At 37.9% G+C, this 26,874-nt stretch overlaps 2 protein-coding genes across 6 annotated transcripts in view; one reads left to right on the top strand and one right to left on the bottom strand.

Moving 5' to 3' along the window:
* Window positions 1-26,874, top strand: part of cep89 (centrosomal protein 89) — an 81,901-nt gene that overhangs the window by 43,940 nt on the left and 11,087 nt on the right. For 4 of the 5 annotated variants that reach the window (XM_051116232.1, XM_051116234.1, XM_051116233.1 and 1 more), the window contains one exon: window positions 19,307-19,476. In XM_051116232.1, the coding sequence (XP_050972189.1) occupies window positions 19,307-19,476 (170 nt within the window). Of the gene's footprint in view, window positions 1-19,306; window positions 19,711-26,874 lie in introns of all 5 variants that reach the window. The other variant, XR_007828171.1, reaches the window with a different exon arrangement.
* On the bottom strand, window positions 926-19,322 carry zgc:165481 (uncharacterized protein LOC100073327 homolog). The gene is made up of 2 exons (XM_051116235.1): window positions 19,166-19,322; window positions 926-2,297 (listed from the first exon to the last, which is right to left on the bottom strand). The coding sequence occupies exon 2, from the start codon at window positions 2,281-2,283 to the stop codon at window positions 1,510-1,512; it is 774 nt and encodes a 257-aa protein (XP_050972192.1). The 5' UTR covers window positions 2,284-2,297; window positions 19,166-19,322; the 3' UTR covers window positions 926-1,509.

The raw sequence follows: 26,874 nt of genomic DNA, 5'->3' as shown, positions 1-26,874 counted from the left end.
GGTTTGATGCTCGATTGCTCAGAACTGCGTTCTCATGACTGAGTTCAATTAAATTGTTGTTAAACCAACCATAGTTCATGCAGATTTTCGTATTGTTTTCAATGTATTGCATAAGCGTAAACGCTGAAATTATTCATTGCCAGCAGAGAGCTTGGAAACGGTTCCGGTTTTGATTAAACACAAGCCCAAGGTGCTGTCTATTGTTTTAGTATTGACCGACTAAGCTGCGTGCATCTGGCAGAATTCAAACTCTGTCTCTAGCTCAAGTTCAGAATGATGAATGGCTCTCATTGGATCTCAAGGTGAAGGCCCTGTAAAGAACCTGCAGGGAGAAGAGACACCATGCTGCTGTACTTTTTGTTGGAGTTAATGTTACCTTTACAGATATGGATTTTAGATAAAGGTTAAGGTTTAGGTTAAGACTCAAAGGTCAGGTCATATCAAAATGCCTACGGATAAGCAAAAAGAGCAAGGATTTTGATTCGATTTTCCTTTCAGCCAAGACAGCATCACCTCAGCTGTAGCTGTGAGATTCACAGTCATGCAGAAAATGGCACTCTTCAAATGCTCCTAGCTGTAGGCCAGGTGTCATTGAGTTTAGATAACATCGTCCACTCGTCTCGTGCAATAGCACATGTTTTTTCCCCCTCCTTCCATGCACTCTAGCACATGCAGTGTTATATGGACTGTTTGTGCTCTGTTATTAAATTCCAGGAGTGTTTTTTATCATGTCAGCTCAGTCAGGAAGTATTTCTGAACAACATTTCAATTTCTGTCACTACATTAGATCTCAAAGGGACATTTTTGCATTCTGATGTCAGTGAGAGAGAGAAAAACTCGATTGTAGTATGGTTACAGTTATGATTTCCATAGTCCGTAGGGTATTTTTTAACAGATGGACAGAACAACGACATGAGATAAATGAAATCAAATGTCTTTATTTAAAGGCCTTTCTTATCTTGGTGGTTACCCACCCCTTCACTTTGAAATCCCTACAGTAGAAGTCTTTAACCAGACAGACTAGTTCAGCCTTAACCTGTAACACAGTGCTGCTCATGGAGCCTTTTCATTAAGAATCAGGGCACGCAGTTCATTTCACAGCAATGAAAATCAACCACAATAAAACTTTATTCTTTATGGCCCATCCGCTCTGCCTGGCTGTACACATAAAGTCCATCAGCTCCGCTTTGATAAACTCCCACTCGTGCATCATCATCTACTCTGCATGGAAAACATTTCTAAGGTCAGCTTTTTACTTCAGAATGAGCTTGAGGGGTGTGTGCAGAAACTGTGTTAAGCTAATAGTGTTTCCTCCAGACTGACCTTCGTCTTTAATGCTTGACCCGTCCTCTTATCACAGCTGCTTGTATACATCCCTTCATAGCACGATGGTACAAATTGCATTTGATTTGCAGCGAGGAGATTCTGATGCCTAGAGCTTATTTTTATCTCCTCTCTGTATGGTGAGATGATGTAGCCTATGATTTTCACTGGCCTGTTTTGTACCAGTCACCCCCTGTTGGAGCAATCGCACATGCCCTGGCACAGACACTGGCAGAAGCCATAGACGAGACAGACTGTGAGACTGGACGGCACTAGACTCACGCACACAATCCCCAGAGTCACTCTCTGGATCACCAGCAAGTAGATGCCAAGCGGCAGCGAACCGAAATAGAAAAAGCCCAGCAGCCACACCAAGACTCGCGGCACGTGATTGCAGAACTTAGACAGTGCGTCTTGGTCCACCGCACCGCTGTTCGATGCTACGGAGACTGAGTCCAGACTGTGGTCGCCATAATAATCAGAGCTGGCATTTTGGCTGGGTGAGCGCTGCTGGTCTCGTTGCACCTCCATGATGGTGATGACCAGGCAGTTGGAGGAGTCGTGGGATGGGCTCTCGTTGGAGGAAAGGCTCTTGGGCGTCAACACAACCTCCTTACTGTGGTCCGAGCTCCAGGACTTGTCCCGCACAGCCAGACGAGACATAATGTTTGAGTCATCTGGCAAACCAGCAACTTCATACTCGCTGACCTGCGTCTCGTGGCGGCAGAAAGGGCAGCTGATGGAGCTGGAGCCGTCTCCCATGTCCAGGATTTTATTGAGGCATCTGGCGCACACTCGATGCAGGCAGTCCAGAATCTTGGGCTTCCGGTTGTGTGCATTGTAGCGCTGGTAGCAGATTTTGCACTCCAACTCATCGTTGGTGATGCTGTTGATGCTGGTGTTAGTATTAGCACTGGCATTAGCGGAGCTCTCCTCCGGTCCAGCCTGAGCACAGCTCATCGTGGCCTCATGCTCTGGGGAAACAAGAAACGGATGTTAGCACAGAATGCGATGCACAGTTACAGCCATACAGGTTAAGGTTAAAGTAAGTTCAAGACTTGCAGGATCTAATTTTCCTTTTGACATTGTATTTAGCACATTTATTGAATGGTGTAAAATGTATTCTATCTGAAAATTTTTGAAACTTATGAGTAGCTTATGAGTCCCTCAGTTGTCCTCAGTGTGAAAAGATGGATCTCAAAATCATATAGCCATTGCTGGAAAGGGTTCAAATACAAAAATGCTGAAAAACCAAAGAATTTGTGGCACCTGAAAAATATTTCTAATGAAAAGCAGGCAGCTTAACTGTTCAGGACAAACTAGGGACTATCACTAAACAGATAAACACAGCTGTGGATCATTCAGGTTACAACACCGTATTAAGAATAAAGCATATGTAAACTTTTGAACAGGGTCGTTTTTATATATTCAACTATTATTTTCTCTTGTGGACTATATGTAAACATCTTTTATGTGAAATATCTTATTCAGGTCAGTACTAAATAAAAAATAACATGCAGTTTGCATGATCCACAATAATTAACATTTTGCAGATTCTGCAAGGTGTATGTAAACTTTTGAACAAATTTTAGATTTGTACTATAACAGATATTGTTAATATTTTGAAATGAAAAGTTGGAATCTTAGGGTAATAAAACATTTGGACAGATTGTTCCCAGTGGCAACCATGTTGCTGGTGTTTTCTGATGTAATCATATCACAATTCATAATAATTTTGGTGACACTTTGGAATAGGAAACGCATTAAGATTTTTCCCTTAATAAACTAATTTTTAAGTGTAGGTGTGGAGTGGATTAGGGCATCTAAAATATGATCATGTAGAATAGGGGATTAATATATGCTTCATAAATACTAATAAATAGCCAATATGCTACTGTAGTTATATGCATGCTAATAAGCAGTCAATTAATAGTGAGAATTGGTACTTAAAATAAAGTTTTACCGTAATTTAGTTTAATAACTAATTTGTCAAAATGCATACATTTTTATAGAATATTTAATTTAAAAAAACAGATAAAAGGTGATATCACATGTATTTCACACTTTTTTGTCAAAAAATAATAAATAATTTCACTCCAAGTATGTTGTCATCTTACCCCTGCTCATAATTTTGAAATTTTGTCCTAAAAAGTTTTGGTTGACCAAGCAATTTAGTCCACAGATGCTACATTCATCTCTAAATATTTTACAGTTTAAAAGTAAGTGCACACAGTTTTAAAGGGGGCAGTCTGCCCCAATCTTACCTTAACAACCATGTCTCTCAAATTTGATAATAATTTACTTGATTTTCTCCTTATTATGTATGATAATATTATATGACAGTGTTAATATATTTGATATTGGAGGAACAGAGTTGCTACGCTGCTGAATTGCTGCTGCTGTTGTGGATTATCGCTGCTGCTGCCTCAAAGGAAGTACAGTTATTTGCTACTCCCAATACATATGCAGATATGGTGCTGTTAGTATTTAAGACATATCTCTGCTGTCGGTGCCGCTAGCCTAATGGGCAGGTGCACAAGGACCTTTCCCGACCCCCCCACCAACCACATCCCCCCCACTTCACTTTCTGTCTGCTCTCGTATCATAACAAAAGGGAAAAACACCCGCCCCAAAAAAGACATATCTCTGCTGCAGAAATAGCATATATAATAACCCATAGCAGATCTTTACAGGTGGAGCTGGGGAAGGTGGAGGGTTTCAGAGGAACTCTGAAATCATGCCGCAAACTACTCTAGTGGGTGCCAAACAGGCATTTAAATGTAAAGCAGCAACCTTATTGGCTGTGTATGCAACATGAACCAATCAGCTTGTGTAAAGTAGTTTAACGCAGTGGAATATAATCAGTTTTGCGTTAATGACCCATCAGTCTGCGCCACCTAGAGTTTCAGGACAGAACTTGGCAATTATATCAAGATGAAATAAGCTGTCATTATGAATGAATGATATTATTACAACAGTAAACAAATCTGTTGGTTTAGTCACTGTAGGTGATTTTATACAGGAAGAAGTTCCTACAGTGTGTTATGCAATCATGCATTAGTGCGTTGTTAGTGTGACTGTAATATACTAACACCCATGCTATTAAGTCTTCTTAGGAAGCTTCCTATTGTGCCACATGGGTGTTTTCAATGTCTCATTCAGTCTGCAATTCTCCAAAGACCTAATTAGTCTGCTTTGTTAATCGCTGTTTGTGAAATTAATTACGGAAAGAAACGTGGGATCGACGTGGCGATTCTGCTTCATTGTCTTGGGGAGCCAACTGTTTTCTTCCCCTAATGTCACCCAGCCGTTGTTACACTGAAGGAAGAGACGGCAATTGTTAGAGGAATGAAATAGTGGCCCTTTGGGCAAAGAGCACGCTCCCCCAGCATACAAACCTCTCTCTATTATTAATGACAACAATGCCCGTGCATAATTGTATTTCTGAGAGGAATTTGTTTTGCTTTGCTGGATAGAAAAATAGCCAGCAGAGGCTCTTAATAGAAGCCCAATAAGGAAACAGGATTGCAGGCTGTTTAGGGTTCAGGCCGTATTCGCAGAGCCTTTTCAGATCACAGATTAACAGACTCACTGTTTCCAGTCCATGTTCAAATTGTATCATCCATTTTTCAGATGTATATCAGTGTGGAAAAAAAAACATTCAGATGAATTGAACTGTCATAAATATTTGCTGGAAATGAGTGTGAATGAAAATGGCTAGCATTGATTGATGTAGTAATGGTAATGTACTGCAGTATTTGTGACTCCAATGTGTATTGGGGCATGAAAGCTTTTCTTTTTTTTTTTCTCTCTGTTGTTCTTTCCCTCCTTCCCTTTTTCCTGGCAGTAATGACATATGGTGCTTTAACATGCTTTTTAGAGGACAGATGTGCTCTGAGTTCTTACATCTTACATTTCAAATCTAATATAAAATGCTCATTTTAGCTCAAATGGACAAAACCAATTTTGTCACTGTAATAGTATCTCACAAAAAGCATTGAAATGGGGACCTAATGAATGTCATGGATTATAAATTATAAATCATACGTAGGCCATTTTATATCACTCAGGAGAGTAATATGTTGACGTGTACTTGGCATCGCAATCTTCCTGGAGAAACCTGTTAGTAGAAGGATGAGTTAGCACATCATTTATCTACAGTCGAGTAATCAGAATATTTCCGGAGTGGATTTCTATTCTAAAATGAAATTGTATGTTTGAGACATCACTGTTAGTGTTGGAATACTCTCAACAGACAGAGTTTCTGTCATAATGACAAACCTCTGAAAAAACAGGATAATATTTAATGCACTTCTGTGCTATGGAAGCACATAAGCCTCACAGATTTACAGAGGTTTTAACATTAACAGTGGACACTGTTTATGGTTTAGCACGTTCTTCTTTCAGCTTCATAAACACATTAACTCTACAGAACATTTCTGAGTTGCTGTTTAGGTGAGATGATTACTTGTTCCCTTGTAATTATGTGTGAGACTGCTGTGAGCCTGACTGCAGGTTTCCTGTTCTCCCAAACTAACAGTGCAATCTAGTTACTTAACAGGAACATGTAGCAGTCCGAGTTCACAAATAAATAAAATGGTCTTTTGTTATTGCTGAGTCCCACTGGATATTAAAGCATGTACTTACACAATGAAGCAGGCACAGGCGCTGCGGTTTGTCAGCACTCATAAGGAACCCCGTTTAATTCGTTTATGGCTGTTTGCTTGAGCTGATGTCACATATGCCCATAACAACCAACCCATGCCAACCTACATGACAGTTAAAATCCTGGGGGTCAATTTATTACCAAGGACTAAGACATTTCTTTTTATCAAGAATACATTAAAAACAGCAATACTTTGATAATTTAAGAATGTTCTTTTTTAAAGGAGACCTATTATGCCCCTTTTTAAAATATGTAATATAAGTCTCGGGTGTCCCCAGAATGTGTCTGTGAAGTTTCAGCTCAAAATACCCCACAGATCATTTATTATATCATTTTGAAAATGCCTATTTTGAGTGGAAACGGAAACAGGGTGTTTTTGTGCATGTCTGCCCTGCCCCCTTTTCCAGAAGAGGGCTGTGCCTTTACAGCTTGTACCTCAGATACTCTGCCAAAAAATATCTGTATGATTTTGATTATCATGTCTATCATGGTGGAATCATGCATTTTAAAGCTATATTAGTTTAAACTCCTGATATAGGGTTTTCTGAGCACACACATCCGAAGCACGTGCACAGAAAGCATGTGAGTACTACTTCTCTTTCATGTTTTATTGCACTTAAACTGCCAAATACAAACACACGAGTTATGGCTCATGCCTGTGAAGGTAAAAATCTTTAGAGAAATCGCATGTTTATATTAGATTTGTGTGGCAGCAGGTTGAGGCTGGGACTCTAAATAATGTTCTGTACTTTTCTGTTCAACCAACGACAAAACAGTTATCAAGCTTTTGCTTTAGAACTGGCACACTGTGGGAACGCTATGGTGGGAGACCCAGGAGGACACCACTGCATAAAAAAACAAGACTGGAGTTTGCCAAAACGTGTGTGACAAAACCACAATCCTTCTGGGAGAACGTACTGTGGACAGATGAGACAAAAGTAGAGCTTTTTGGTAAAGGACATCATGGCACTGTTTACAGAAAAAGAAATGAGGCCTTTAAAGAAAAGAACACAGTCCCTGCAGTCAAACATGGTGGAGGTTCAAAGATGTTTTGGGGTTGTGTTGCTGCTTCTGGCACTGGATGCCTTCACTGTGTGAACGGTATCATGAAATCTGATGATTACCAAATATGAAATAGTCTGATGATTACCCTTTTTTTATGGCGCAACATAGTGGCCAGTGTCAGAAAGCTGCGTCTCCACCAGAGGTCATGGGTCTTCCAGCAGGACAATGACCCGGAACACACTTCAGAAAGCACTCAGAAATGGTTACAAACAAAGCGCTGGAGAGTTCTGAAATGGCCAGATCTGAATCCCATAGAACACCTGTGGAGAGATCTCAAAACAGCAGCTGGGAGAAGGCATCCTCAAATCTGAATGACCTGGAGCAGTTTTCAAAAGAAGAGTGCTCCAAAATTCCAGTAGAGAGGTGTAAGAAACTTATTCATGGTTACAGGAAGCAATTGATTTTAGTTATTTTTTTTCAAAGGGGGTGCTACCAAATATTAAGTTAAGGGTGCCAATAATTTTGTCCAGTGCATTTTTTGGGTTCCGTGTGGATTTGACTTCTGTTTTTTTTTGTGTTGTTCCAATGCAAACAAAAAAAATAAACGTGAGTACTAAAACATTTGCAACTGCATCAATTTTCTGAGAGAAGGGTTGCATTTTCTGACAGAATTGCACGAGTGCCGATATTTTTGGCCATTAAAGTGCGGATGCCAATGCGGGAGAGGTGGGCCTGACTCTGGGCTACTTTTACACTGTTGCTGTGGCTTATTATTCAAGTGAGCGGCTAGCAGTTTTGCTCTATTTAATGCTCTAAATGCACTAGTAAAATGCTCTAATTGTATCCGTTGGCGTTCTTCTTCTTCTTTTTCCGCTCTTGAGTCTATGGCAGCCCATAGAACCATTTGCGGGAAAGTTGTGAAATTTGGCACACTCATAGAGGACAGTCTCATCATTAACCATAGCAAGTTTGGAGTCTCTAACTCAAACTCTCTAGCGCCACCACCTGTCCAAAGTTTCAATAATTTTATGCTAATAACTTTTGAACCGTAAGACACAGAAGGAAAATTCTTTTTTTTTCTCTGAATCCTCGGCTCATACAGACTCAAATGAAGCCCAAAATTCAAAAATCGTAAGGTTTAGTTTTTTTTCTACAAATTTTTGTTCGTAAAACCTACTTTTTCAAACTCGTCCTAGATGGTTTGTCTGATTTTCGCCAAAATTGGCTCAGATCATCTTCAGACCATGCTGGGAAAAAGTTATGGAATTCAAGTTGATTAGTCAAACTGTTTTTGAATAACGTGCGAATGAATTCTACGAAAAGCACGCAAAAATGGTTGTGAGGCTATATCTCCGCAACGGTTTGGCGTATTGAGACCGAACGTGGTGTGTGTAATAACAAGCATGACCTGAGGCTACCTGCAGTGTTTCGGCGCAGTGCCACTTAGTGGTCAGGAGATACGAAAAATGCTTATTTTTGTGTATATCTTCTCAATGGTTTGGCCAATCACAATCACTGGTCTCTTTAGATTCGGTGCATCATGCCGAATCCAACCATACCCAATTTTCCTAAGTCAGCCATTTTGGGTGTCGGCCATATTGAATTTTGTCCAAAAATGCTATATTTTACGAACGCATTGACGTATCGTTATGAAACTTGATATGTGTCTTCGGCACCATGCCTTGACAGTACTCAAAAAGTTTGGGGGCAGCGCCACCTTGTGGTCAAAAGTTATAAAGAAATTTACAAAAATGCTTATAACTTCTGCTTACATTAGCCTTTTGTGATCTCAATAGATTCCTTGGGTCATGCCGAGAACTTTGATACCCATTATGCCAATATTGGCCAAACATCCTGTCCGCCATTTTGATTAATGTTGAAAACCTACTTTTTCAAACTCCTCCTAGACCGTTCATCCGATCTTCACCAAATTTGACTCAGATGATTTTCAGACCTTGCTGACAAAACACTATGGATTTTGTGTTGATATACAAAACGGTTTCCATTTAGCGCATCAACGAATTTGCTGGAAAGATGCCAAACTACATCTGAGGCTGTATCTCTGCAAACCTTTGACATGTTGAGACCAAATTTAATAAGTTCCATTGTCACCTCACACTAACCACGCCACATCAATTTGGTAATTCGGCGCCACCTATTGGTCAGAAGTATTACACCAGTCATTAAACATCAATAATGAAATTTCCAAAAATGTAAATAACTTGTGATTGCATTAGCCTATTGTAATAAAACTGGTCTCAAAATATTCCTTGGGTCATGCCGACAACATACATACCAATTATACCACAGTTGGCCAAACTTCCTTTCCGCCATTTTGATTAATGTACAAAACCTACTTTTTCAAACTCCTCCTAGACTGTTGGTCCGATTTTCACCAAATTTGACTCAAATCATATCATTTGCCTTGAATCAATCATCATATTCAGACTGTGCTGACTCAAAGTTATGGATTTCGTGTCGATAGACGAAACCGTTTTTGTACAGCGGCACTACACATTTGTCGAATGATGGCAAAATAACTCTGAGGCTGTATCTCTTTGACATAATGACACCAAACTTTGTTTGGGTCATTGCCACTTCACACAGAACATGTCACATCGATTTGAAAACAGCACCACCTGTTGGTCAAAAGTGATAAGCCATTAAATGTACTAATTTTACTACTACTTAGTATTACTGTTGATTGCATTTATGATTTGTCAGCCATTTCAACAGATATCATCCTAAAATGGCTTTAAGTACTCATTGTTGAGGTCGGTCTGTTGCTCCAAATAATAAACCAAATTTAATATTTGATTTTGTGCTGATAATCCTATTGGTATATTTTGCATGCTAATGAAAGGAGTCTATCCAGTGATGTGATTGGTTATTAAAGTTTGTGACGTAGCAAAAAAAGGTTTCTGGGACAGCCTTTGGGAAACTACAGTTTTAAGGAGAAAATACTCAGCAATGGTGTTGATTCATGGACTGGCACATGGTTTGTCTAAAAGGATAATAAAAACACCACATAGACAAATAAACAACATCAAAATCTTGATTTTCACTAAAGGGGGGACTTTAAAGATAAAATAAACCCCTTATGTCACTCGCACACATTGCTTAAACACTTAGCATCTCTAGTAATCATACTCCAGGAGATGTGCAGTGTGTGAATCAAACCTCCTTATTGGAAAGATGTCAGCAAGAGTCCTTTACTTCACATACAGCAACGCGCACAGTTCATTAAGTCGCTTTCAAGTGCAATCACCTAGACTTTTTAAATTTAGGCGCCTCATTCATCTCGTTCTCCAGAGACCTGAGAATCCAAAGTCAATTCAATTATTTAGTCCATCTTGTATATGTAAGATACAAGGGATGAGAGCGAGGGAGAAATGACAGACTGTGAGTGCTTATCTGTTTTAACGATAAAGGCAATGCTATTTAAAGCTCTGTTCAATCATTTATAGATGATGATTATGAATACCTTATGAATAGTGAGTTACAAAGGGAAGCTCACTGGATGCTTAAGGCACATGCGGATTTGTTAATATTTCATTACTCAGGGCTGTGGTTTGAAATCCGGCATGTCCGATCGTTTTTTCCAAAGCCAGACTCACACAAATTCTCATACTGTGAGAAAACGATTAAAGCTGAAGTTTTGTATTAGGCTATGTTAAAAGCTAAGTTGACTCTGAGTTGAGCCTGGCACTGAGTGGGTTAATCCAAAGAGGGTGTTGGCTCTATCTACCCTGAAATCAAATAAATCCACATTTTCAGCCAAGTTCATATTCTCAATGAACCAGATTGAGCTCATCATCTCATAACTGTGACATTTAATATGATCATTCTTTCACTAATAATATAATGCGTACTCCTTGTGTACTAAATGTGATCATTTACCTCATTAGGGTGGACAGCAAATCTTTTAAACGGGCCGTAATGTCTATGTAACATCTTTAATTCTTGCACTTCTAGTGTAGGGATTCAGAGCACAGGAAATAACAGTCTTCTGCATTTCAGTCATTCATAGGAAAGTGCTACAAATCAAGAAATACGTCAGTGACAGATATTAAGTGCTCTCTTTCATACAAGTCTATTGATCTATGGTAGTGGTTACTAAGATTAAAAATTGTTAGATCTCTTCTCATAATCGGGTGTTTTAACTGTGTATCAGGCTCAGGCTGCACATACAGTACACACTCTCTTCAGCTTGAGAAAGTGTTTGTCGCTTGCTCTGTCCAATTTTTCTACTTACTGTCATCATAAAGAGCATGAGACTGAATTCATCTTGCAGCGAGGCCTGCACTGTTATAGGGAATCTGAGTTGCTTTGTGTTGCAATAACATGTTTGTCTCTGTGGAGAGATTATAAGGGAATGAAAGGATGGAGGCGAAGATGGAGTGAACTGAGCTTTTCAAAAGACAGTGAAAGTGTATTTTATTGGGCCCTTTTCAAAAGCAGATTGCAGGTCTGTGCTGCTAATCTATTCTGCCAGTTAAAATAATTGGATCCGCACAGTATGTCAGGCCATTTGATTAGGACCATGTCATTATTCCTGTATTCTGAGAAAGAGAGAATGAAATGTATTTGCCACTACTGGAACAGAATCTTCATGTGCACATAGGTAAACATTTGTTCCTGCTCATCAGCTTCTGCCAAGAGGCTAAATGTTTCTATTTTTTGCCATGAGGATGAATGCATGTTAAGTGGATTGCATATATGTGTGTGTATGTGTTCATATATGTGTGTTCATGTCTTTCTTTCTTCAGTCGAAAAGAAATTAAGGTTTTTTGAGGAAACATTTCAGGTTTTTTCTCCTTATACATTGGACTTTAGCCAACAAGGTTAAAGGTCCACATTGCCCTTTTAATGCAGCTTCCAAGGGTTCTACACGATCCCAGCCAAGGAATAAGGGTCTTATGTAACGAAACAAAATTTATATACTTTTTAACCACAAATGCTCGTTTTGCACTAGCTCAGCTTCACACATTACGTAGTCATGTTTAAGTGGTAACACGTAAAAAAAAAAAACAAAAAAAAAAACGGTAACACGTAGGTGGAAGTATCAACTCAGTGTTTACTAAGCGAACATGCAAAGAAAATCAAACAGCATTTACAAAAAATGTAAAACAACGATATCGGACAATTTTTAAGTTGGAGGAGAAAATTTGTTTTTTTACCCTACCCTACCACATGTAAACCTTCCAACAGTATTACGTAATGCGTGAAGTCACGTATGCACATTGCAGTGCCAGTGCAAGACGAGCATTTATGGTTAAAAAAAATAAAATAAAATTAATGTTTCGTTTCTTTATTCCTCGGGTGGAATTATGTAGAGCCCTTTGAGGCTGCATTGTCTTACAACATTGGGTTGCCAGGTTTTCACAACAAAACCTGCTCAGTTGCTTCTCAAAACTATCCCAATTGTGTTTCGAGGGGGGTCCCCCATTAAAAATTACATTCTGGGGTGTAAAATACAAGTTTTTTTGTCAGGGTTCCCCTTGTAAATTTGCATTCCAGGGGCTAAATATGATGTTATTGTGGTCGCTTAAACCCGCAGACATGAAAAACAACCCGCGGCAACAGTGATAAATTAGCCTAATTCTGCTGGAAAACTGCGGACTTGGCAACACTGCCATTGGTTTCTATTGAAGTCCACTATATGGAGAAAAATCCTGGAATGATTTTCTCCTTTTCGACTGAAGAAGGAAAGACATGAACATCTTGGATGCCATGGGGGTGAGTGAATAATTAGGACATTTTTATTCTGGAAGTGAACTGTTCCTTTAACTGGAAAAATGACAACAAATCAGAGCCAGAATTGTTAAATACTTGACAATTCCCATACCTACTCAACAAACACAAAAAGAAGGTAGAATGTATTCCTGAAGGTGTAAAGTTATCTTTTGCTTTCCTAAATGATGTGTGATCCCTGCAGGTTTCAGTTGCATTAACAGTTGTTACTGTGTGGGTTTGTTTTTGTTTAGCATCTTATCAACCTGTTTACCTGTATTTCTGCCTGTCAGTTATACATGCGTTATATCAGCCTGTCAGAGAGCAGATGCATCAGGGGGTTTGGTGCTTTTGTTAATGTATGTATTAAAGATGTTTTGAATCTGCCAAGCCTGAGGGTTTTAGTATATGAAAAATTACTCACTAACATCTTAGGAGTGATAATATCTGGAGGACTGAAACTCAATCTGTCTGAGATTATTAATTCAGGTTTGTATTTCTGTAATCTCCCAGCGGTATTAATACATACCATATCTCTATGATCTCACAGACAACCTTAGTGACAGTGCTGTGGGTGTAAAAGTCTTCATCCTCCTGACTCAAACAGGGCAGGCAGAGTGAAGATGCCATAGATCACGTATCCAGTCTGTTTGTACGTAACAAGTCCCTAAGGGAAGTAGCTGCTATGTGCTGTGTGTGTGTGTGTGTGTGTTGTTTGTAGCAGCCCTAACTCACAAGTCCCCAAGCAGGGCCCTTGGCTTCAAAGATGCTTTTGTAACCAGGATTTGAGGAAAAAAGGCTCTGTAGGTTTGGAGTCTAAATGGAAGCTATGTGAGAGATGGGGAACAGATTGAGAGAGTGAGTGAAATATTTAAATTTTCTACTGAAATGAGGGTCATTTGCAGTTCACAGCTGAGCTGATGGGAAGCACACCTGAAAGAAGCCAATAACAGCTGCATCGAACACTGACAGACACACACGCACATTCTTATTATCTAATCAGTGTCTTCCATCCACTCTGATTCTAGTGGTGACACAAATAATCTCAGCAGAAAGTACCTCTGATTTTTTTAATTCTTTTTTATTCTTAGACCTTAGGACATATTATAAATGCAGCCTACCCAGTTCCTTCACTCTTTTGCTATTATCTTTTCAACTTTCATTTGAAAGAAAACCTCAGTGTTCATCTCTGCATTCTTCAGTAAACTGACCTCAGTCTGCCCCAGGTTTCCCTTTGGAATATATATGAATTCTTTCAAAAGTACAATTTAGTTTGATTACTTTAGTCACTTAGACTGTCTTGACCTTCTACCACATGTCGGGAACCCCAATCACAGCAGTCTTTACATTAGGGATCTCATCTGACACGTTATAAAAGATTTCTATTTCAAATAAATGCTGTACTTTTGTACATTACATTCTTTAAAGAGTGAGGTTTTATATTTCAATTACAAAAACCTATTAAAACAAAACAGTATTTTAAATTGTAATGATTTTTCCAAATGTTATATTCACTGTGTTTTTGATTAAATAAACACAGCCAAATAAACAGCAGATATTCTGTTATTTTCTCTATAGATGTTATGTATTGTATATAATATTGACCGAATGGCAATCTATTTAATATCATGCTGTCATGCTATGAATAGAAAAGTGTAAGGAAATTATGAACGTTATGTTCCAGTTCAGGTTTGGACTGATGGGTGGCATTTAGGTGGAAAGCAGTAGCAGTGAGATGCAGTGAACATGAGCCTTAATGAAAACTTTTCCAACATCAGGAGTCTCCAGGCAACCACCATGGTTACGATGGAGTCGTTCATTGAGTCATACTACACCGTTGTCTCCACCTTTATTGTCCGTACTAACGTGGACTAGCCTAATTATAGAGGTATAGCTTATAACTTCCACACTTGTCTTCTTCATTAAAACTCACCAGTACCAGTACAAACAGTTTTGTCATTTATAAATGTTCACTGCCTGTACTGAAAAAGCTGGATTATCAGTTGTGAAACTTAAACAAGCTGTAAAAAATGCCACCAAAGCTTTGTCATCTGAAACGAAACTACAAACCAGTCTAATACATTTCTTTTCATATTCAAAAACATACCTACTTCATTAAACATTCTTAAGGGGATAGATCACCCAAAAATTAAAATTACGACATGATTTAGTCACCCTCAAGCTATCCTAGGTGTATATAACTTTCTTCTTTTAGATGAATAGAAACAGAATTATATTTAAAAAAATGTCCTAGCTCTTGCACACTTTATAATGAATGGTGGTCAAGAATTTGAAGGAAAATAAAGTGCATCTGTGCATCATAAAAAGTGCTCCACATGGCTCTGGGGGGTTTAATAAAAGGCCTTCTGAAGTGAATTGATGCATTTGTGTAAGGAAAATATCCCACGAGAGGGTGGCGTTCCAGTGGATGATGTAGGATTTAGGTGTAGCGCAAGCAGCGGTGAAAATATGCTAGTTTACAGCAAAGGAAAACCAGTCTTCGTGTTTTGTTTTGCTCTCTCCTCTGCATGTCCGCATTTGTCACTTCTCACAGGAGCTTACCCTACGCCTGTGTCCTATATCATCCGCTGGAATGCCACTCTCTTGTGAACATGAGTATCACACCTAAGGGAAGCTAGAGATTACAGTTTATAAAGTTTTAAATATAGATATTTTTCTTACGCAGATGCATTGCTTCCTTTCTGAAGGCCTTTATGAACCCCTGGAGCCATGTGGAGTACTTTTTGTGATGGATGGATGCACTTTAATGTACTTCAAAATCTCAATGCAGTTTTTTGGGCTTTAAAATCTCAACAGCCACTGCCATTATAAAGTTTAGAAGAGCCAGGACATTTTTTAATGTAACTCATAAATAAGAAAGTCATCCACACGATGGCTTAAGGGCGAGTAAATCATGTGGTAATTTTCATTTTTGGGTGAGCTATCCCTTTAAGAATCTTCTTAACTGCTATTTTCTTCTTATTTTCTAACTTAAGAATAAAATCAAGAATATTTTGTGTTCCCAAAAACATTTTTTAAAATGTTCTTATCTTTGAAGAAAAAAAATCTAAATAAACTTGAGAATAATTAGAATTCCTGCAAAAAATGTTCACTGTAAAAAAACCTATTAAACAACTTGTCTTAAATTCTCAAATGTAAGGTTTTTCTTGAATTTACTGAGTTGTTAATGTAAACAACAGATGGTCACAATTATGCGTGACGTGACTGTTTTGCCAAATTTGAAATTCTGTATCAATTATACAACAACGACTTCAAATGCGCATCTTGTTTTTAATTTTAAAATTACAACAATTTCAAAAGTACACAGATACAGGGCACATTTATTCTAGAGAGAGCTAAGGAGATGGAGAGCAAACAGTTGCAACAGAAAACTCATTATTTAGACAGGCTCTTTAAAAATAGCTATTTAAAATACACAACACATAGTAAAATGTGATTCCAAGAGCTGAACTCCCATCAAGCCAATCATGACGAAAATAGTCCGCCTGCTTATTATGATAATTACAGTAATCTACAGGGGGTTCAAAAAGATGGCCTTTAAAGTGTTTTGAGGTCTTTTTCTTCTTAAGAATAAAAAAAGATTTTCTTGAATCTGAACCCCTGGTTGAATTACAGTTGACAGGTTGAACTTCCCAAGAAATCCCCTACATTGTTTAGCCTCATGCTGACCACTGACTAAAAGAATCTGGCCGTAAGTAGGGACTGTTAATTTTGACATCAGTAGTTTTGGCATATAATGCCTTGGGAGCTCTTAGGAAGAAGTCTTGTATGGAAATGCTCCATTACAGATAGCAGAATGCAAAAGCGTATACAAAACTTTCCAAAGACAGAAAAACTTCTAACAAGTGAAATATCCAAACTGCAAATAGGTGATGCTGTTAACCGCTCCAACTGACAGATTTTCCCTGATGATGAGAATTTCATTGGTAAACCCAGGGCTCTACAGCGCGACCATTTCAGTAACATTTACAACTAAAAAATACTGTGTGCAACTATGAAAAAATATTTAGGATCACCAGTGCGACTGACCCGATCAGCATATTTGTTTGCGCTGAGGGGAGCTTCAAAGGTTTCTACGTGTTTTTGCAACGTTGAGTAATGTATCTCAGACATATCTCACAGATCCTTTCATAAACAAAGTGTAGAGAGAGTGTAAATAAGAGATTCATTGTGCAGTGTAGACTTTGTTGATTATAATGGAACTTTGTGAGATTGTGATGAACTAAGATGAGTGACAGCTTTGAATGATTTTTAAGGGAGTTTGTAAATGAGAAACTGATTTAATACAACAGTTAAATAAACAAGAAGTTACTTACATTGTCTGACTATAACACTATCGGCTAATTTTGCTCTATTTCATTGTCAAAAATAGTTTGAAACAAGTCACAACTGAGCCGCAGCACATCTCCATTTAAACACACCGTTGTTTCTTTTATGAATGAACATGCATTTTTAAATGAATCAAGTGAGTCAATGATTGAATTTCCCATTCATAAAGACACTTGCTTTATTCCTGCTCGTTCGAATGAATCAAATGAATGAATGATTCAGTAATTAAATCAATGACTTGCCACCACCTACTGGCAGTTTTAGTTTCATTTTTAAACTATATTTTCAGTTTTTGCAAATCATGTAATTTTTCTGTACTCAAGATTGTACATTTAAAACATTAATCTCAATATGAATTTGATTGCACTCATGCTACCTCTGAGCCTCATTAAACATATGAAAATACATCTACAAGCCACTTTTGTGTTGTTCTGTGCTGCCTCTGTAGTACAAATAATTTTGTTAATACTAATTTCATTTAATTGGTAACTTTTTCTTATTCTACTTTTTAAAAAGATTTTAAAATATATATTTTTAAACTTTGACATAGAAGATGACATACTTTTAATAAAGTTAGAAAAATGCCATTACACAGGTAAAAACAAAATTCCCCTGTAAGTCACTTTAAGTCAAATATCACCCTGTCATGGGAAGGCTAATTTTTGATCAGATGTTTTGATTATTGATTAGAAGGTGCTCCTAAAATTTTGACTGTGCTCTTAAATGTTTTAAGTTTGGAGCACAAGGGCTTCTAAAAACAAAAGTAAGCGTAGAGCCCTGAAACCACACCTGTTATCACAAGCTTAAATTATATCACAAACTGAAATCACATTAGCAGATCACCCACTGCAGTCTACCAGATGAAATCACTTCATGTTGGCACATTTGTTTGTAATATTAGTTCCAGTTCTCCTTAATGGTTTTGTTTTTTGTCTGGTGGTTGCTCAGATACTCTTTGACATGATCAAGCCAACTCTAAAATCTCACTGTCTCACTGAGGTTTTGGAAGAAGAGAGAGGAGACAACCAGAGTCTGAATTGGTGTAATTGAATGCTCACACACATGCACTAAAAGAGCTGTTGACTGAGGCATGTTTGTGTGGAGTGTTATTGATCGATGTGTGAAGGAAAGCTTGGACCTATGTGTTCTTAAACCCCATGGAGTACAATCAAACCTCTCTGTTTCTCTCTTCCAAACACACACACATGCACACAAGCATAATCACTTTCTCTCCACACAGGTTCAATCTCTGCTTGAAACAGATATGACAACACAGGGGGTCCGTTAAAGACATTAACATTGCTAATCAGTGCTCTAAACATATGCGTATGTTTGCGTATGTGGAAATTTCCTGCTTATTATTAGATGATCGTTTGTGAATTCCTCCCTCTGGGTTTTGATCTCTGAAGGAAATTACATTTGTGCTTAACATCAGTTACCAAGGAGCACAACTCTCAGCATCCACTTATCTGTCGCTCTATGTTATGTTATTGCGCTTAATTTCTTCTCAGAGATCCGTCTCATATCCTCCCCTGTGTCATATATTTGCGATGAGGCATTTATGGACTGAGCATATCTGACTACTCACGTTTACTCATGCGGCTGTAATTGTCTTATTGCCCTCTGCTATATGAAAATGAGTTACATCAACAGGCTGCCTCTCCCTGGAAACCACAGGAGCTGCGCAAATGTGCACGTTTGTTTATCTAAATAGCTCACATCTGTTTTAGCAGCAGACAGGCCAACATCTGTTCCTCTCCATAACGCATCTGCCCTGAGTCTGCGGTTCAACATATCACTGCAGATCTCTGCTTCATTCATCTACATTAGCTGTATTTCCTTTGTTTTTTGTTTTATTCTTAATAATGGGTTCATTTTTCATCCACAAGGTAACCAGCTGGGGTAGATATTCCCTCATAAATGCATTCAACTGTAAATTTAACTCTAAGAAACCTTCCCTTTCTTCTGTTCTTTTGTAATAATAGTTTCAGTCACTTTTCCTACGTTGGTTAGACTTGATCTAATCCAGACAGATGAACATGTCTCCACACATATAGTTACACACATCAGCTGTCTTTCTGGTCTTACCGTGTTGTGTAGTCTCTTTCTCTGGCTCCTCCAGGGTTGTTTGAGTTATTTTGTTTTCCCTTAATAGTTTAAGTGGTACTCCACCATTCCTTAGTGTTCTCCAGCGCAACTGATTTCATATCTCTGTCACGGCCGCTCTAGGTGTACAAGCAGCAGGCGTCAGCGAGTGTATGTGCTCTGGGTCGGCGTCTGCGCGAGCAGGAGGAGGACTTTGCGGGGAAAGCGGCGAATTATCAACGAGAGATCCGGCACCTGCAGAGCCAACTCAGAGACAGACAGGAACAACTGCACGGAGCTCTGCAGCAGAAGAGGTGATCCTCTCTCTCTCACACACACACATGCACACACACGCTCTCTCTCTCCCTCTTGCTTTGTGTGAATAGAGGGATGCAGCAGAAGAGGTGAGAGCAGTAGTGGAGCAGCTGTCACAGAGGCACAGACCAATAACAGACAGTGGAGAAAAGAGAGAGAGAGAGGAGGGGCTCTAGACAAGCTGGCACAGCTGCAGGCTCATCTGTCTAAATGTTCCATGTACTCCCATAATTGTGAGCTCTTATAACTGCATTCATTTTACTTTCATTTGCTACTTTGTCTGTCTTATGGTCCTGTGTACTTGTTCATTCTTGCAGCTTGCTTTAGTTTTCAGTAAGACAAGTATTTAGTTTCTGACTAAAATCATTAAAAAAGATAAATTCAGAAACACTCTTATAACAATTTACAGTAAAGTTCAATTTATTGACGTTAGTTAATACATTAAGTATCGTGAACTGTACTTCTAAAATATACGTATTTACAATACTGTTTGAAAGTTTGTAAACCCTTTTGAATTTTCTATATTTTTGCATAAATATAAACCAAAAGATTATCAGATTTTTCCACAAGTCCTGAAAGCAAACAGAGAACCCGATTGGGGTATAAACAAATCAGACAGAAATATATACTTTCCCGTTTATTTATTGAGAAATTATCAAATTTTACAGTTGCAATAGTACGCAAATGCAACTGCATATTTTCCAGTTTACAAAACATTTGCGTCTCAGATACGAAAAAAATGATATTTTCTTGAAACTACGTAAAAACCCCTGACAAACTGACAAAATTACCCCAAATGTTCTCCCAACTAGTCGAACAAGTAAGTTACCAGCATGCATTGCAGCATGAATAAATTATGCTTTTACTCTTTGCTGACTTCATTAGAACTTTTTTGTTGTGTTGTCATTATGATGTACTGTGATGTAAAGAGCTCATCTTTTAAACGTTAGTTGATTACCACCATTCTTGAGGTCTGTGTGTCTAGTTTTGAGGCCTAGAGTATGTTCATCCACTTATATCTGTTTCCTGGATATCTTATTCTTCTAAGATGTTTTACAAACAAAGACAATGTTGTCTACATATTACACTAAGTTATCCATTAGGGTTTCTAAAACAATTCACTGTTTGTCGTCAGCACCGATAACCTTGTGGGCAGCGCAATTGCGCTATGGGCATCCCGAGTTCGAATCCTGGCTTGAGGACCTTTTCGATCCCACCCCCTTCTCTCTCTTCCGCTTCGCTTTCTGTTAGCTATAATCTGTCCTAATGTAATAAAGGCAAAAAGGACAAAAATATATCTTTAAAAAAAAAAAAGAACAATTCACTGTTTGTCATTCGTAAATAAACATAAAATTGATGATGTGGTGACTTTTTACACATTCTTTTTTTCATCCAGGAAACAGAAAAAAATTAATTACCTCGACGACATTCATTGTTGTTTTAGTTGCTGTGACAAGAATTTTCCTATTAGCAAAATAAGATAGTCAGCATTGCATGAACAAATAAATTTATGTTGGCTAAGCAAAGTATCTCTAATGAGAAGAGCTAAAAAACTGTTGTTAAGAGATCTCAAAAGTCATACTGCGTCAAGTAGCCTTGTTTTTTTACATTTTCCCAACTATCTATATATTTTTTACAGTGCATGTGAATGTTTGCTTTCAGTGTCTGGACCCCCTGCAGCAATAGCTGCAGCTAAATGTTTCTTGTAACTGCTGATCAGTCCTGCACAACAGCTTATAGGGAATTTTAGCCCGTTCCTCAGTACAGAACCACTTTAACTCTGTGATGTCAGTGAGTTTCCTCCTATCAGGTCCTTCCATAACATTTTAATTGGATCAAGGTCTGGACTTTGATTTTGCCATTTCAGAACATTAACGTTGTTCTTCTTTCACCATTCTTTGGTAGAACCGTTTGTGTGCTTGGGCTCATTGTCTTGCTGCCTGACCTACTTTATCTTGAGATTCAGTATTTGGTTAGAGTTCCTTTGTAATTTGCTGGTATAATTCAGAATTCATTGTTCCATGAAAGATGGCAAGCCTTTCTGTCCCAGATGCAGTAAAACAGGCCTAAACCATGATACTACTTCCACCATGTTTCACAGATGAGATAAAGTTCTTATGCTGGAATGCAGTGTTTTGCTTTCTCCAAACACTACACTTCTCAGAGATCTCCCTTGTTTGTGCCATGATACTCTTCCACAAACATGATCAAGCTTTGATAGAGCCCTTTTCTCTAAATAAAACAGGGCAGGCAGTGGCATCTGATATTAATCTCACTGACTGAAAACACCTCTGAACAGATGGACTCTAATTTCACTTCAAATTAACTGCTAATCCTGGAGATTCACATACTTTTGCAACTCACAGATATGCAATATTGGATTGTTTATTAAAAATGGTTCTGGCTCTTCCAAGCTTTATAATGCAGTGGGTGGGTGTTTCTTTTCAACAGTCCAAAAGAAGTCAAATAAAGCGCATCCATCCATAAAAAGTGCATCGCACAGCCCCGGGGAGTAAATAGAGGCCTCCTATAGCGAACTGATGCGTTTTTGTAAGAAAAATATCCATATTTAAAACGTAATAATCACTTTTCTCAAGCCTGCACTAACAGTGGTACGCAGCAGCCATTCTGGGTGGATGACGTGGGACATTTACGATGTGCATGCATCTGTGAGTCTCATGAAAACCCACGTTTGTTTACAGGAGCAAAGGAAGCAAAGTTTCCAAACTTTAGGAACTTAAGGAAAACCAGACTCCTCTTGGCTTATATTGAAATCCTCCGATATTTTTCTTTGCAAATCCTTGTTTTGTACTTATTATTTGTGAGCGCTGTTTTGTGTTGCTTTCTCCAGTGCGCGTCTGTGTTAGTTAGTTTTGAGCGGCACATGCACTGTGTATACGTCCCACGTCATCTGCCCAGAATGGATTCCACGTACAACTGTTGGCGCAAGCTAGAGAAAAGTGATTATTATGTTTTAAATATGTATATTGTTCTTACAAAAATGCAGCAATTCACTATAGGAGGCCTTTATTCACCCCTAGGAGCCATGTGAGGCACTTTTTATTATGGATGGATGCACTTTATTGGACTTGCTTTGGACTGTTGAAAAGAAACACCAACCCACTGCTATTATAAAGCTTTGATGAGCCAGGATCATTTTTAATATAACTCAGATTGCATTCATCTGAAAGAAGGAAGACATATACACCTAGGATGTCTTGAGGGTGAGCAAATAATGGGCTAATTTTCATTTTTGGGTGAAACTAACCCTTTAATGTGTAATAAAAATCCCTTTTAGACTTATACTCTTCATTTACTTACTGCTTGTTTTCTTTAAAAAATAGCTTCTCTGTTCTTTTTATATTCTATAAAATAGAATTTCGCTTACGCCAGCCTAGGGAGGTGAAATAGGGAAGTGATGGGTACTCATGTCACAGCTGACGTTATGATTCTTGGATCACGTGTCAATTAATGTGTGGTTATGAGTACATCACATAAGAAAGATTGGTGGAATCTCTAACTTGTAGAACCTCTTACTGTATTATCAACAAGGAAGACACAAGTTGTAATAAAATAGATTTTATTAACAAAAGATAGTCAAGAGTAATCAACAACTACTAAATTAATACCATGAATGAAAAAGGAATAAAGTGCCTAAGATGCATAACATGCAAGTGATTATGTTGGGTGTTGCAATTTTAGAGCTGGAAAGATAAACTGTTGCTACTCTGTAACAAATAAGGGAAAGAACCTTACTATGCATCAAACAAATACGTGTAAGATTTGTTATCAACTGCAATCAGCTATATAATATGTTATTATAGCTATATAATAATGAAACGTTATATACTGATAACATACAGCAATGCCAAGGTCTCTGGAAGAGGTGAGTGATATTTACGTTCGCTGTGGTTGAGTGAGCAGTCCGGTGGTGGTGACGACTTCCACCGGTTGCGCTGGTGGCAGTACAGTGGGGGAAGGAGCAGGAATCCGTTTCGACAGCCTTGAACATGAAGTGCTGTAGGATGCTGATCTTCTGGAGCGCCAAAGGGTCCTAAGATCTGGAATGCGCAGATGTGGCCCTGGAGTAGGAGCTGAAGGTCCTTAGCTTGGAACACGCAAACAAAAGTACTTAAAGTAAAGGTTTAACCTTCTTGCAAATGTCTGTGTGTCTTCTGCCTCTCTGGTCTAGAGACTCAGAACTTGGTCAATCCGCTTTGTCTCCCTAGAATGGAGACTCAGGACGCTGCATCTGTTGTTGTCTTGCTGGACGAAGTTTTAAGGTTTAAAAACCTACTTATGAATGGATTTGGATGGATCTTTGTGATCTCCCTCTGTTTTACCCAGTGCTGCTGGATCTGGAGGTCCTAAGGAATTTTTATGGTCGGTCACAAGCCAAAACCTTAGTAATCAGTCTCAAGGTGGGTGGAAGGCAGAAATTTTGACGAATAGGAAGTTCTGTCCTTCCCGGGCTTTGTACCAAAGGTCATCTTCTTGCCCTCTAAGAGGTGTCTGGATGTTGTCCTGGCATCTTTATCTGATGGTGTTGGACAGATTGCTTATGTTAGTTCACCAAGATCCAATCAAAATGTAGCAAACCTCTGTCCACTATTGTGGTCAGGGAGGGGCCCCCTTGCCATAAACTGGGCCCTGGAATATGCTGTCCACTACACTACCTATTTTTTCTATTTATTTATTATACAATTAACAAAAAACAAAAAAAAGCCTCTAACACTAGCTTGCTTTTTATGTTATATTCTATCTGTTTTCTTTTTATTTATTATATAATTATAAAACCTTGCTACGTGTACTGCGTTAGGCTAACTGAGACTTTTTATATTACTTGCATGTTATTGCTCTTTTGTTGATTTTGATTACTTCCATTGTCCTCTTTTGTAAGTCGCTTTGGATAAAAGCGTCTGCTAAATGTCTAAATGTAAATGTAAATAATTAACAAAAGTATATTTATTAAATAATGTTATTCTAGATTTAATAAATGCTGTTGTTCATTGTTCACAAAAATATTATTATTATTAATCAAATAATGTTGCTAAAATGTTCATAAAAAAACAAATTTGTTTCTACAAAACTGGGTTTATACATTGTAATTATCTATTTAAAAGAGAAGAGACCTTTTTTGCTTTCTAAATAGCACAAAAGTGTTTCTTTATTTGAGTGCAGATGCCACGGGCAGCCTTGGAGCAGAAGAAGAAAAACTAGTTAAAAGGAAAGATGGGTTTTACATTTCCTTCCCTGTCTTGAAAAATGTCCTTTCTACTTTTAAAATTATAACTGCTTCTTCAAGGCTGACAGAAGCTAATAAATATTATGTTACAACTCACAGAGCAGCCTTTTCAAGGTTGTTATGGCAATGTGTATGGTCGAGCTGTTGTTTATTATTGTGTTATAAGTCATACATGTCACACATGCATGTGTGTGTGTGTATGTATACTAAAAATAAAGAACATATTGTATGTTAATACTGTATTTGCAAAACAAAAGACCATACAGACCCACTTCAGTCAGTACTAGACAGGACAGAGACAAGTCAGACAGTCAAGGCAGGATAGAGTGTCCAGCTAGGGACAGACACACACTGATGGACTCAGATCTGCTCTGCTGTCTGGACTGCTCACTTCATCCTCACAAACTATGACACACACTATTCTTGTTCAGAATTTGAGCCATGTCCAACTCAACACAGCTCCACTTCTTGCAGTGTACTCGCTCACCCAGTAAACACTTACAGTCTCTCTCGCTCGCTCACTCTCTCAACACTACATCAAAGCTCATTTTGAAGTCAGTTCCCTACCCAAGCCTGAATGTAAGTGAGGTTTTTAAATGTCAGCTTTGATACGTCAGTAAAATGCTTCTCCTTCAGAAGAGTTTGTTTTTATGTGCATGTGTGTGTGTGTGAGTTTATCTGTGAAAAATATGAAAAGGAAATGACAACGACTTGATTGTTGATATTCACTATTCATTCTGTTACTATACAGCTGTTCGTCCATCTGCTTTAACCACTTTTTTTTCTTTTGAATGTTTTTGACATTTCATTTTGACACCAAACTCAATGAATGGAGGGGCTGTTGTTCAGGAAGAGATGTGCCATTATTTGACTGAAAAACTCATGGTGATTCACCAAATTATTTTGTGTATAGATGTTGGAGTATCGCCATTACTGCGGCTCATGATGCTGCCGTCACTCAATGTTTCTCTTTGTCTTTATGAGTGTGTGTATGTGAGTGTGTGTGGATTTATTTTAACACTGTGATGTTCAAGGATCAGTCATTTAATTCTGTAATTATTCTCTTGTTTCTTGTGCTGTGGGTTTTTTCATCATTTGTGAATTATTCATAAACAAATACTTACCTGGGCCCTTTTGAATACAAATAATTTGTAAACAAATGGCAGATTTATTCAAACATTTATATGTCATGTTCATGAGTTTGCCTAGTGGCTATTAAAAAAAGACACAAAAACCACAGAATATAAACAACCTTTCAAAAGTTTGAGATCAGTATTTCTTAATTATGCTAACCACAGCTGTGTTTATTGATCAAAAACACACACAATTTCTTTCTTTTTTTTACCATTTTTTCTTTTGCAATGGATTTCAAAATGGAATTTACATCATTACTCCAGTCTTCAGTGTCACATGATCATTCAGAAATGATTCTAATATGCTGATTTGCAGCTCAAGAAACATATCTGATTATTATCAATGCTGAAAACAGTTGTGTTGCTTAATATTTTTATGGAAACCATGATTTATTTTTCAGCATTCTTTGATTAATAGAAAAAAATCATATATATACTCTACCATTCCAAAAAAAATTCAAAGAAGTTTCTTATGCTTGTCAAGGCTGCATTTATTTTATCAAAAATACAGAAAAAAACTGTAATTTTGTGAAATATTATTGCAATTTTAACCCTTTAACTGTCACTCCTATTTTTGAACACAGACATAAAAATGCATCCAAAGTTCAATTTTTATAATTCATAAATGAAAACATTTTGTAATATGATTTTGGTGTACATTTTCCGTGGTAATGCAATGTCTGATTTTAAAATGCCTTTCAAAGGATGAATTTTGAGATTTTAAGTTTTGAACTGATATATAATTTCTTATGATATCTAAAGTGTGATAGGGAAAAAGGCAATGAAGAAAGTCTTTTGTGACAAAGATCAGAACTCATGATGTAGATTTTGTAAGTTGCACTCTTGACATATATTAATCTATTATTTTTCCTACATAATTTTTAACATAAAAATATGGTAAAATATCTATTTTGGAGTCTTAGACCTTTCCAACAATGTATAGTTTGTGATGATTAGATTAGGATTTATTTGTAATATAGTGAAGTAAACTTAGGCGTCCCACAGGGGACGGTGACAGT

Source organism: Labeo rohita, chromosome 7 (assembly GCF_022985175.1).
Source record: "Labeo rohita strain BAU-BD-2019 chromosome 7, IGBB_LRoh.1.0, whole genome shotgun sequence".
Lineage (NCBI taxonomy): Eukaryota > Metazoa > Chordata > Actinopteri > Cypriniformes > Cyprinidae > Labeo > Labeo rohita.
The sequence above is the reverse complement of the archived record's forward strand: the minus strand, read 5'-3'. Positions and strand labels throughout refer to the sequence as shown.